General features: G+C 46.0%; 1 protein-coding gene and 3 non-coding genes across 4 annotated transcripts; all 4 read left to right on the forward strand.

The window, feature by feature from the left end:
* Window positions 1-456: 456 nt before the first annotated feature.
* rpsa (ribosomal protein SA) lies at window positions 457-12788 on the forward strand. Its single transcript, XM_080217312.1, has 7 exons — window positions 457-515; window positions 3356-3524; window positions 6325-6443; window positions 7259-7504; window positions 10318-10446; window positions 10946-11189; window positions 12613-12788. Exons 2-7 carry the CDS (start codon window positions 3392-3394, stop codon window positions 12702-12704), a joined length of 963 nt encoding a protein of 320 aa, XP_080073438.1. The 5' UTR covers window positions 457-515; window positions 3356-3391; the 3' UTR covers window positions 12705-12788.
* Window positions 4905-5060, forward strand: LOC145361802 (small nucleolar RNA SNORA62/SNORA6 family). The gene has a single exon (XR_013889867.1). It is a non-coding gene; the product is annotated as a small nucleolar RNA SNORA62/SNORA6 family (small nucleolar RNA).
* Window positions 6535-6694, forward strand: LOC145361803 (small nucleolar RNA SNORA62/SNORA6 family). The gene has a single exon (XR_013889868.1). It is a non-coding gene; the product is annotated as a small nucleolar RNA SNORA62/SNORA6 family (small nucleolar RNA).
* On the forward strand, window positions 8858-9009 carry LOC145361805 (small nucleolar RNA SNORA62/SNORA6 family). Its single transcript, XR_013889869.1, has one exon. It is a non-coding gene; the product is annotated as a small nucleolar RNA SNORA62/SNORA6 family (small nucleolar RNA).
* Window positions 12789-13156: the final 368 nt, after the last annotated feature.

A 13156-nucleotide genomic window follows, 5' to 3' on the forward strand; every position in this document is an offset into this window, starting at 1 on the left:
GTATGGTAGACTAACTACCTTATATTAAGTTGATCTTTCTCTACGCCCTAGCTATGACTGTAACACTACATTCTACACTCGCTCCTTCTCTATGAACGGTATGCCTTGTCTGTATAATGCTTAAGAAACAATACTTTTCACTGTATTTATTTTCGTACCAACCAAATAAACTAACTCAAATTAACTTAGGGACAAATTAAAAGGGGCAGCTCCTCAAAAGGAAGGCGAATACTTTTCACTGTCTACTAATACCTGTAATAATAATAAATTAAAAGGATACCTTGGAGTGAGTGGGAGCCGCTGATGGGACAAACTCCAGGCTGCCCTCTGCCGGGCCTACCTCTCCGTCAGAAGCCTGACGAGGTGCAGCCCCGTCACCCTGGCAACGACCCCGGAAATGGATGCCCGGCGAGCCGCCAGCCGATTGGCCGGAGGGCAGGGGGCCGTCTATAAAATGGCGTCACTTCCTGCGCGCGGCCTCTTTGTCGCCGAGCTTCCACACGGCGTTGTACCAAGTGAGTGAGGGGGAGAAGCGGGAGCGGGGGGGGGTGGATGGAAAAGAGTATAGCGGAGCCTGCCCGCCGCACAACACGCCGGGCCCCCGCATTGTCAGCACCGACTGTTAGAAACGGCGGGGGGGCGGCGGTTGAAGCGTTTTTCACTCCCCCGGCTAGGCCTCAGGCTCTGGTCGTTGGCCAGGCAGGCGGCCATTAACACGTGTACGGTTTTCCTGATGCCCATGGGGGTGGAGGATTCACAGAATCCGTACAGTGCAGAAGGGAGGCCATTCGGCCCGTCCAGATTGTACCGACCACAATCGCATTCAGGCCCTATCCCGTAACCCCATGTACTTACCCCGCTAATCCCCCTGGCACTAAGGGACAATTTAGCATGGCCAATCCGCCTAACCCATGCATCTTTGGACTGGGAGGAAACTGGAGCACCCGGAGGAAGCCCACGCAGACACAGAGAACATGTAGAGTCCGCACAGACAGTGACCCAAGCTGGGAATTGATCTCGGTGCTGTGAGGTAGCAGTTCGTATCCTTTGAATGTGCCCAACACTCTGATACCAACTATTTTCTGATGACAGGATGCCCTTGTAATGGGATGTTTTGTTTAGCTGATGGTTCCTCAGCCTCCTGGAATACTGATTGGAAATAGAGGTGCCTCCTGCAAGCATCTTTGGTTGGCGGATGATGTGCCGCACTTACGCAAGGATATTTTGGCCTTGGAGGGAGTGCAGAGGAGGTTTACTAGGCTGATACCGGAGTTGAGGGGGTTGAGCTATGAGGAGAGGCAGAATAAACTAGGCTTGTACTCGTTAAAGTTTAGAAGAATGAGGGGAGATCTCATTGAGACGTATAAGATGATGAGTGGGATGGATAGGATAGAAGTGGAGAGACTCTTCCCGCTCAGAAAGGACAGTAGGACTAGGGGGCACAGCCTCAAGATAAAGGGGGCGGGGGGGCGGTTTAGAACGGAGTTGAGGAGGAACTAATTCACTCAAAGGGTGGTGAATCTCTGGAATTCTCTGCCTGTTGAAGTGGTGGAGGCTGCCTCGCTAAATATTTTTAAGACGCGGGTTGATGGGTTTTTGATAAGCGAGGGGATTAAGGGCTATGGGGAGAGGGCGGGAATGTGGAACTGAGCCACGACAGATCAGCCATGATCTTATTGAATGGTGGGGCAGGCTCGAAGGGCTAGATGGCCTACTCCTGCTCCTATTTCTTATGTTCTTATGTGTTCCAGGATCTGGAACCTGTGGTCACAGTCGCCGGGTCGTCCCCTCTTCACTTATGGGAGTGTGTGTGGATTCAGTTTGAGCGCATTCCGCTCTCCTCTAGAGAATTGGAAGGCACGGATTGCTGCTGGTGCAGTGATGAGATGCTCTTTCTGTGCCCCCCTGTGCTCAGTTCATCTGCATAATGGGTTGGCACCAGCAGCATATTATTTTGAAGTTTATTTATTAGTGTCACAAGTAGGCTTACATTAACACTGCAGTGCAGTTATTGTGGAAATCCCCTAGTCGCCACACTCCGGGGCCTGTTTGGGTACACGGAGGAAGAATTTAGCATACCAATGCACCTGACCATCACATCTTTCTGACTGGGAGGAAACTGGTGCACCTGGAGGAAACCTGTGCAGACATCCCCAGACAATGACTCAAACTGGGAATTGAACCTGGGTTCCTGCCACTGTGAGGCAGCAGTGATAACCACTAATTCAATTGAAGGCTTGGCCCTAGACTGTGATCGGGTGTCAGAGGGCCCACCAAATGTGACACTAAAGGGGGACACCAAGTGGTGGTCTTGAGGTCAATTACTCCCAAGTCAGATCAATGAGGGGCACAACTGCAGCTACCAACTTGCAAGATGGCATTCATTGCCCATCCCTAATTACCCCTGGAGAAGGTGGTGGTGAGCTGTTACCTTGGACCTCTGCAGTCCGTGTAGAATCGTGAAATCCCCACAGTGCAAAAGGGGGCCATTTGGCCCATTGAGCTTGCACTGACAACAATCCCACCAGGTCTTTATACCTGTAACCCCACGTTTTTATTCTGCTGACCCCTGCTAACACTGAGGGGCAATTTAGCAAGACCAATCCACCTAACCTGCACATCTTTGAGGTGTAGGTATAGCCACAATGCTGTTAGGGAAGGAGTTCCAGGATTTTTATCCAGTGATAGTGAAGGAAAGGTCAGTATGTTTTCAAATCAGGGTGAAGAGTGGTTTAGGAAGGTTCCAACTGGCAGTGTTCCCAGGCGTCTGCTGCCATTGTCCATCAAGGTGGCATAGGTTAACCTCAACAGTGCCTTGTCAAGAAGCTTTGATTTAGGCTATTGCTTCTTGTCGATTGTCCACATAGCAGACCCGGAAGACATTATTTTCATGCTGTGTCAAGCCATCAAAGTCATCAACCAAAACACAAGCTGAAAAAAACTTAGCAGGCCTGACAGTCTCTTAGGGAGAGAAAGACGTTAATGTTTTAGGTCTGTTTGGTTGGTCAGATTCCAGCCTCTGCAGTATTTTTTATATGGTTACCAACCTTGGCAGGTGTGAGTCATACTGACTTGATCTAATTGCTGATCTGAGCTGGGACAACAGCGAAAATGTGATGCAAAAGCCAAGTACTGCAGATGCTAGAGTCCTGAAATAAAAACTGGAAATTCTCAGCAGCTTTTGGCTGCAGCTGTTGAGTGAGAAAGCGTTCATGTATCTGGTCAGGGGTTTTTCATCAGAAGCTCCTGATGAGAGAAGCCTCTGATGAGAAGTTTGAAATTTGTACCTGTGGTGTGCAGTATGTTTGTGTATCCATGTTCAGATCTGTTTAATGTGTCACTTTTTGTCCCTCAGGTTACCCATCGTTGCTTATAAAGGGAAACATTCACAATGTCCGGAGGCCTCGACGTGCTGCAGATGAAGGAGGAGGATGTCCTCAAGTTCCTTGCTGCTTCAACCCACCTGGGCAGCACCAACCTGGACTTCCAGATGGAACAGTATGTCTACAAGAGGAAAAGTGATGGTAGGCACCAGACAGCTGAATCAAGGGTGTGGAGTTTAAAGTACCCCTGGAAAGGTTTCTTGGCATCATGTGGAGTTAGAGTCCAAATCCATGCTGAAGGCCCCAGAATAACCCAGTCTAATCAGCTCCCATAAGGGTTTGGATGCACCTCCCATGATAGGAATTCTGCCACAATTTTATATTGTTGGCTTTAGCCTGAAGTTGAGATGTCACTGTGGGAAGTGAGCTGTTCCCCTACTCTGGTGCCTGTCTACAGCTGTGCATCAGGATACCAAAACTCTGATCACTGATATCCCATACCTCTAGCTGTCCTTAAAATGTACCTCTCTAGTGGAACTTTTAGGTATTGCTGCATTTATTTTCTTAGATTACACTCCTGTGAAGCATAATGATGCATATTAATGACAGCCACAGGTGTACATATAATTTCCCACCTGGCTTCACTTGCTGTTGCAGTCGGTAGGTTGAGGAGACTTTCTTCTGACAGTCTGGCCTCAGTTTGAACTCTGGCCCATTAAATCTACCTGGTTTTCCCAATTCCTTTGCTTTTTTTTGTTATTCATTAAAAGAATGTGGATGCTGTTGGTGAGACCAGGATTATTGCCCATACTACCAACAGAGCTTCTTGCCAGGCCATTTCAAAGAGCTGTGAAGCACATGTGGGCCAGACCGGTTAAGGATGGCAGATTTCTTTCCCTAAGAGCATTAGTGAACTGGATGGGTTTTTATGTCAATCCAGCAGTTCCATGGTCATCACTGCTGAGCCTGGCTTTGTATTCCAGATAATGAACTGAATTTAAACTCTCCAGTTGTAGCCATTACATTTAAAGTTTATTTATTAGTCACAAGTAAGGCTTATATCAACACTGCAATGAAGTTACTGTGAAATTCCCCTAGTCGCCACAGTCTGGCACCTGTCGGGTCAATGCACCTAACCAGCACGTCTTCCAGAATGTGGGGGGAAACCGGAGCATCCAGAGGCATTTGGATTTGTGCCTTTGGATCTTTAGTTGAGACTTCTGGATTGCTAGTATCCTGTTTTATCATACCCTAAAAATTCTGCTTTCCTGCAATGACATCAATTGTTTTGAGATTACTGTATGTTATGCCCAAGCAATATTCAAGGTGACCTGTCTGCAAGGAATCACTTGGCTGGTAAGATGTTCTGGGGGAGGGTTGAAGTTTCATATCGATTCATTACATAAGCTGAGAAAGACAACTAAATTGTGAGACTATGTTCGTCACATAATGTCCCAAGAGAAGGTTTCAGGTTGTGGACAATGGCTGAGAAACTGATGTGTACCTTTAGGGAACTGACAGGCTTGGTATCAGCCTCTGAGGGATCTGTGGGTGATTGATTTTTTTTTTAACAAAAACAGTTCCGCACATTCTTAAAACTTGGTGCTGAGGTCAGTTTCTGGCTTGTGAACTCTGAGTGTCGGAGATGTGCTACATTAAATTGGCAGGTGTTTCGCTAACACCACTTAAAGTCTCTGACTTAATGAGTGGAGTTTGATAGTAGTTCCTGCCACAATAGACCTGTATACGTAGTATGTCCTTGCTAGAGAATGTTCAGGGTTCTGTGCACTAACCTAGAAATAATTGAAGTGGGTGGATTCAGCTTAGGAAGGGATGTTCAGTTTGATTTAATTTATTATTGTCACTTGTACTAACATAGTGAAAAGCATTGTTTCTTGTGTGCTGTACAGACAGCATCTGTTCATAGAAAAGGAAAGGAGAGAGTGCAGAATGTAATGTTACAGTCATAGCTGGGGTGTAGAGAAAGATCACCTTAATGCAAGGTAGGTCCAGTCAAAAGTCTAGACGGCAGCAGGGAAGAAGCTGTTCTTGTGTTGGTTGGTACATGACCTCAGACTTCTGTATCTTTTTCCCGATGGAAGAAGGTGGAAGAGACAATGTCTGGGATGCGTGGGATCCTTAATTATGCTGGCTGCTTTGCCGAGGCAGTGGGAAGTGTAGACAGAGTCAGTGGCTGGGAGGCTGGTTTGTGTGATGGATTCACAACCTTTTATAGTCCTTGTTGTGTTTTGCAACTTTATTGTTACGTGGCTTGAGATGCCTGGTGTTAACCTGAGAATTCTCTTCACTCCCTGCATTGCACTATCCTGTACTATAGAATCTGCTGAGCTAATTGAGAAGATTGCTTCGCAAGTTGTCTCCAGCCTCTGCTGTCTGTGGTTGGTAGTGGTGGAACGTTCTTTGAAGGCCTGGCATTCCCACGTCCGCACTGTTGTTAGGTGGAGATGAGGGAAGAATTTGCATTGTATCATCGCATTCCTCAATGTCCAAAAGTACTTCATAACCAATCACTTGTGAAATCACAGTACCTGGGGAAGGTCAACTTGGGCTCTGAAGTGCTCTTCCTGAAGCCCTCTAACAACATACTCTAACATCATCCCTGTGATCACTTGTCTTCATAACACTGTGGGTTCAGTGTCAAACTCTCTTGATAGGTTGTTGAAGTGTATTGCAGCACTTCATTATGTTAGGGTTGCAATATAAAGGCAAGCTGCTTGTAGGGTGTCTCACCTCTCCTGGGAGCACATGAGGTTATTGGGCCCAGTGTATCTGTGCTGGGCTGTTTGAGATGTTGATTGAATTCCACTCGTGTTCTTTTGCCTGTTGCCCCACAAGTACCTGTGGTTCTGGGGACAGAATCAGGAACGGTTGAGGGGCAGGGGAGGGGATTTTATACAACTTTGGGTGCTAATACCAAGATTAATTCTGATTTGCTGCTAATGTTTATGTTAATTTTTAAATATGTTTTGTTCATTGACAGGTATCTATATCATAAACCTGAAGAAGACCTGGGAGAAATTGCTGCTTGCTGCCCGTGCCATTGTCTCTATTGAGAACCCAGCTGATGTTTGCGTCATCTCTTCCAGACCGTTTGGACAGGTGTGTATCGAAGCGGCCCCCCCTGTTGTTGGGGTGGCAGTGGCCCCTCTGTCCTGTAAAGCCACCAGGCACTGTTTACCATTGTCATGAAAACGCACATTATTAAAACTTAGGGATTTGGGCCAGTGTTTTGGCCAGTGATCTCTCAAGTGTCGGAAGTGTGCAACAGTAAACCTGACAGTTTTTCGCTAACACCACAAGAGTCCAAGTGACTCGATGAGTGGGGTTTGATAGTAACTCTTGTCACAATTTATCTCAAATTGAACTCGGAGAGCGTGTCGGTGTTACTGCAGAATGCTGATGAAAGAAATGCTGATGAAAGCTGATGATAGAAACATGTAAGAGGGAGATTAATACCCAAGGGGGGGTTTGAGAGATTGGTCTTGTTTTAATTCTCTGCAGTGGTATGTTGAAGCTATTTTTTTAATTTCAAAAGTTTATTTTTTAGTGTTGAGTAGGCTTACATTAGCAATGTGATGAAGTTACTGTGAAAATCCCTTAGCTGGTACACGAAAGAATTTAGCACAGCCAATGCACCTAACCAGCACATCTTTCGGACTGAGAGGAAACTGAAGCACCCGGAGGAACCCCACGTGGACACGGGGAGAACATGCAGACTACGCACAGACAGTGACCCAGGTCCCTGGTGCTGTGAGGCAACAGAGCTAACCACTGTGCTGCATACATGTGTATGTTGTCTCTTCTGGGGGTGGGGTGGGTGCTCAGCTATAGCGGAGCTGTGTGTGAGGGCTCAGCTAGGTTAGCAGTAAGCTCTTCCCATGTTCTTCTCAATGACTGCCTATCCCCTCTCTCAGCGTGCTGTCCTCAAGTTTGCCGCTGCCACTGGTGCCACCCCCATTGCTGGAAGATTCACCCCAGGTACGTTCACCAATCAGATCCAGGCTGCTTTCAGGGAACCCCGACTCTTGGTGGTGACAGACCCTCGACAGGATCATCAGCCTTTAACTGAAGCATCGTATGTTAACATCCCCACCATTGCCATGTGCAACACTGACTCGCCCCTGCGTTATGTGGATATTGCTGTTCCATGCAACAACAAGGTACAGCCGGTTATTACTGTAAATTCAGTTAATTGCCATAATTAGAACTTTATTCTGAAGCTTCTATTTTCTTTTCCTCCTTATAATTAAGGCTCCTGTTCTGTAAATATTTGATTTAATTTATTATTTTCACGTGTATCAGTGAAAAGTATTGTTTCTTGCGCATTGTACAGACAAAGCATACGTTCATAGAGAAAGGAAAGAGTGCAGAATGTACTGTTACAGTCATAGCTAGGGTGTAGAGAAAGATCAACTTAATGCAAGGTAGGTCCATTCAAAATGTTGATGGCAGCAGGGAAGAAGCTGTTCTTGAGTTGGTTGGTGCACGACCTCAGACTTTTGTGTCTTCCCCCTGAAGGAAGAAGGTGGAAGAGAGAATGCCCGGGGTCTGTGGGGTACTTGTTTACACTGGATGCTTTGCCGAGGCAGCGGGAAGTGTAGACAAAGCCAAAGGACGGGAGGCTGGTTTACGTGATGGATTGCGCTACGTTCACGACCCTTTATAGTTTCTTTTGGTCTTGGTCAGAGCAGGAGCCATCCTAAGCTGTGATACATCCGGAAAGGATGCTTTCTATGGTGTATCTGTAAAAGTTGGTGAATGTAAGTTTCTTGTTCTTGGGCATGTGTTAGAACCACCCACTTTTCTTATCCACCCAATTAACTCAAGCAGTGGATGGAGTGGCCAGGATGAGGAGGTAAGGGAAATGCAGAGAATCCCTCGTTCTGCTGTGATGTTCTAGGATTGTCAGGTGCTTTGTTCCATAGAGAGATTTTGGGAGGAACTAAATCCTGAATTGGTTCGAAATGAGGCAGAGGAGATAAACGGGAGCAAAGTGGAGATGAAAATGAGATTGAAAGAGCTGGGGGAGTGACCAGTTTAATGGGGACTTGCAGACTCATTTAATATCAGTGGCTTGAATTCTGAAATGACCAACAAGCTTAGTTGTGAAGAAATTGAATTGGAAAGAGGTTTCAGAAAGGTAAATCATGCAGAAATCTGAGGTCCCATACCAAGAACAGCTTCCTTGCTGCCATCAGACTTTTGAATTTGCATTAAGCTGATCTTTCTCTACACGCTCGCTATGACTGTAACACTATTTTGTGCACTCTCCTTTCCTTTATGAATGGTATGCTTTGTAGAGTGTGCAGGAAACAATACTTTTCACTGCACGCAAATACATGTGACAGGTCAAATCAAGCCTGATGCATTCTTTGAGCTGGTGAAATGTGTGGTGGGTGGGGAAGGTGGTGGATGTTGTGTATATGGACTTTTGTCACAAAACCACCGGGGCTTGTAAAAGTGGAAATACTGATGGAGCCTGGTTTCTTGGTGTGGTAGGGGTGCAATGCACAAGTGCACATTGCTAGAACTTGGAGCTGAGGCCACTCAGTGACCGATGAACTCTGAGAGTAGGAAATGTGCGACATTATTCTGCAGGAATCTCTAACAGTGCTCGAGTCTCTGGCTCAGTGAGTAAGATCTGGTAGTAATCCCTGCTACATTGCCAGCATAATGCTTATAGGTTGAGTACCAGGTAACTGACTGAGACACCCTGACTGTTCAGGAGTGCTCTGAACAGTTACAATAAATCAGTGCATGTAATCATTTGTAGTAAGCATTGTTTAAATTGGTATTTCAAACAAAACTTTTAAAATTATAACAATGTCTTTTAGATGAGTAAGATAGATATACTTCAATTGAAAATCTAACTGGGGATTTGGGGAGTGGAGGTTAACAGGAATTTGTCTGCCTGTAATGTGTTTTGGGGTATTCCAAGGTTGTACCAAATTTCTTGGTGATGAGGGTATTGGGGTGGCTCAGTGCTGCCTTCCTTCCAGAATCTAGATGGTTGTGGGACAGTACTGACTGCAATGAGTTGCTGACTTTGGGTAACATTGGTAGCCAGTGATGGCAGTGACCTCCCCCCCTCATGGTGCACAGCATTTGGCCATACCTAGTGAGCTGCTGTTACCAAGCACTGCTGCCAGAAGAGAAACAGTCCAGTATGGAATTTAACCCTGAAAAGGGGTGAGCTGGTGCATTTTGGAGGACTAATAAGGTAGGGAATTGACAATGAACAGAGGGACCTTGGGATGTAAGATCTCTGAAGGCAACAGAAGAGGTTGATAAGGTGGTTAAGAAGGCATTTGGGATAGGATATTTCCTTTTATTAGCCAAGGTGTAAAACACGAGCCGGGAGGTTGTGTTGGAGCTGTATACAATGCTCGTTAAGCCACAATTAGAGTACTTTTGGCCGCCACGCTATAGGAATGATGTGATTGCACGACAAAGTGTAGGGAAAATTCACCATGATGTTGCCTGGAGTGAAGCTTTTCAGCTAAGAGGAGAGTCTGGTTAGACTGGGGGTTAGACTGGGGGTTTTCCTTAGCAGAAGTTGGGCGGGGTGGGGGGCAGCAGCAGAGTTTTACTGTAAGGAGCAGGAGATTTAAAGGGAATCTCAGGGAAAGCTTTTTCACCTAGAGTAGTGGGAATCTGGAACTCGCTGCCAGAGAGTGGGAGAGGCAGAAACCCTCACAGTATTTACATGAACACTTGAAATGCCACAGTATACAAGGCTACAGACCAAGTGCTGGAAAATGGTATTAGAAAGGATAGGCACCTGATGGCTAGCGCATATATGATGGGCCGAAGGACCTCTTTCCGTGCTATAAAACTCAGATCAAGTCCACTTTATTTGTGTTACGTTCTGCAGCAGGCACTTCAGATGATCTCGGATGCTATTAGATTTTAATCTTTCACTGCAGGTTCAAAGGATGGGAGCTGAGGGATGTAACTTTGTCTTTTCCAATAGGGCGCCCACTCCATTGGTCTGATGTGGTGGATGCTTGCCCGGGAGGTTCTGCGTATGCGTGGCACCATTAGCCGTGAACATCCTTGGGAAGTGATGCCTGATCTGTACTTCTACAGGGATCCCGATGAGGTGCGTTTGACAAATTGCCTGCGCTTTCCAGATAAACTTGAGGCTTTCTTGTTCCCAGGGATCTGTGTCGTGGTTTTAAATTTTTTAGCTTCAGAATTGAGGCTAATTCCTGTGACCAGTTTTTTTTCTAGCAACTGACAGTAGCCAGCAGTGGAAATATCTTCCTTTGCTGCTATGTTAAACTGTTGTGTTTGATGCCTTTGTGTTCTAAGTCTCCCCACAAAGTACCTTGCTTCTGAGCTGTTGGGGATAGTGTGCTAGTGTGTGTCTGCATGCTTATGGGGACATAACATTGTCTGTGTGACTGGTTAAGACTGCGGGAACTCGGATATAGACGTGAAAATTTTAGGAGCTTCAAATTTATCTGTCACTGCACCACTCTGCGACCCAGCTGAATTTGTCTTTCTTGGTGTAGTCACTTTCAGCTGAGTTGATGAATGACTTCGTGCTTTTGCCGCTTGCCCTGTAATGTTGTTTATTTAAATGAATGCTGTTGCAGATCGAGAAGGAGGAACAAGCTGCTGCAGAGAAGGCTGCTGGCAAGGAGGAGTACCAGGGAGAATGGACTGCACCTGTTGCAGAGTTTGTCCAGCCCGAAGTCACCGACTGGTCTGAGGGGGTGCAGGTCCCGTCTGTGCCCATCCAGCAGTTTGCAGCTGCCACTGGCAAAAATCTGGCTGAGACGCTGGAGGCTGCAGGTCCATACGTGAAGCCGGCAACATTCACTGCTGAGCCAGCCACAAGTGAGTTTAGGGATCAACAGTGTCTTCTGAATGATTGTGGTTAGTGATGGGAGATTGGGTGGGGAAGAGGTGACTTTTAAAGAGCTTTCAATTTTTCAGTATCAGTTCACCCTTTGTTTCTTTCTGGCGTGTGGTTCCACCAACTGTGCAACATTCAAGAGCCCAATCTTCTCCCTTGTTATGTTCATGTGATCACCAGAATGGTTTAGATCTTCACTTCTAACCGATGCAAGAGATTATTGTTGGAAAATGTTGCCTGATAACTGACTTTTCTAAGCATTAATCTGTGCTATGATTATCCCCCTTCCAGCTGGCCATCTTGTATTTACAAGAAATTATTTTCAGATTCAGGTGGTTGTGATATTGTGCCATATCACAGTTCAGAATTCATCACAGCTTGTAGATTTTGTGGCTTGCAAAATAAACAGGTCCAGCATTTATGTCAGGACAGAATTCAGCTGCCAGAGACAGTCAGCACAGGATCCTGTAACTCTTGATAGCCCAGGACAGACTCCTGTAGCCCAGTGAGGACTGTATTTTTTGACAAAAATGGAAGTGACTGAATGCAGTATTTGGTGTGAGGGTTTATACAATTCAAGATTTGCAGTTCCTGAAGTATCTGGGAAACATCCAAGTGTAGCTGTCTAGTGAGTTGGAGGGAAATAAGGGTATTGACTAACTTGGTTAGGCCACATTTGGAGTATTGCATACAGTTCTGGTTGCCACACTGACAGAAGAATGTGGAAGCTTTGGAGAAAGTGCAAAGAAGGTTCACCAGGATGTTGGCTGGCCTCGAGGGCATTGGCTATGACGAGAGGTTGAATAAACTAGAAAGACTGGAAAGACAGGCTGAGGGGAGACCTGATAGAGGTCTACAAAATTGAGAGACAGAGGGTGGATAGTTGGAGGCTTTTTCCCGGGGTGTAAGTATCAATTACAAGGAGGCACAGGTTCAAGGTGAGAGGGGGAAGTTTAAGGGAGATCTGCAGAAGTTTTTCATGCAGAGTGGTGGGTGCCTGGAATGTGCTGCCAGAGGTGGTGGTGGAAGCAGGCACAAAGCAACATTTTAAGAGGCATCTGGATGGGTACATGAATAGGGAGGGAATAGAGGGATACAGACTGAATAGGAGCAATTTTTTTAAATTTAGAGCATCATGATCAGCATGGGCTTGGAGGGCCAAAGGGCCTGTTCCTGGGGTATACTGTTCTATGTTCTAACATCAACTCAGCAACCAAGTGGAAGTTGATGTAGGGGCTACCCCACTGTCAGTTCTGAAATGTGTATGGAGTGCAATGATGTTCATTGACTCTGCTGATTGTAGCAGCACTACAGGATCCACTATTGGTTCTCTCTTCAGGTGACAAAGAAACTTCAGAGTGCAGGATTTCTAATGTGTTTTTTCCTTTCTGCTTCTTGTAACAGAGGACTGGAGTGCCCAGCCTGCAGCTGAAGACTGGTCTGCTCCCACTGCACAGGCTCCAGAATGGGGTGGTGCCACAGCTGACTGGTCCTAAGACTGAGGTTGGAATCGACCAGGAACTGACCTGTCCCATCTGTTTGGTTGAAAAGAAGGAAATAAAAGCGATGTGTTTTTAAGACATGTTTGTTTGGTGTTGTCTCTCTAAAGGGTTTCACATTGCACTCTGCTGCCTTCATGTCAAACTAATTGTCTGTAATTGAGTGTAAATTTTGTGTGTGCACTGAATGAATTTGATCTTTCCTTTGATCCCAGCATTAAAGAACAAATGGAACTCTGTTCCAGTTATTACCTGATCAGATGTTGAGGCTGTTTTTTCTCCTGGGCACCTGATGCCCTTTTATCAAATGCTCCAAACTGACTGGTGTGGAGTCTTGTTTTTGAATTTTTCCATGGGATGTGGGTGTCTCTGGCTAGTCCAGCATTTATTGTCCATCTGGAATTGCCATTCAACTAAGTGGTTTTCTAAACCATTTCAGAGGTCATTGA

Source organism: Carcharhinus amblyrhynchos, chromosome 35 (genome assembly GCF_965287045.1).
Source record: "Carcharhinus amblyrhynchos chromosome 35, sCarAmb.v2.hapA, whole genome shotgun sequence".
NCBI lineage: Eukaryota > Metazoa > Chordata > Chondrichthyes > Carcharhiniformes > Carcharhinidae > Carcharhinus > Carcharhinus amblyrhynchos.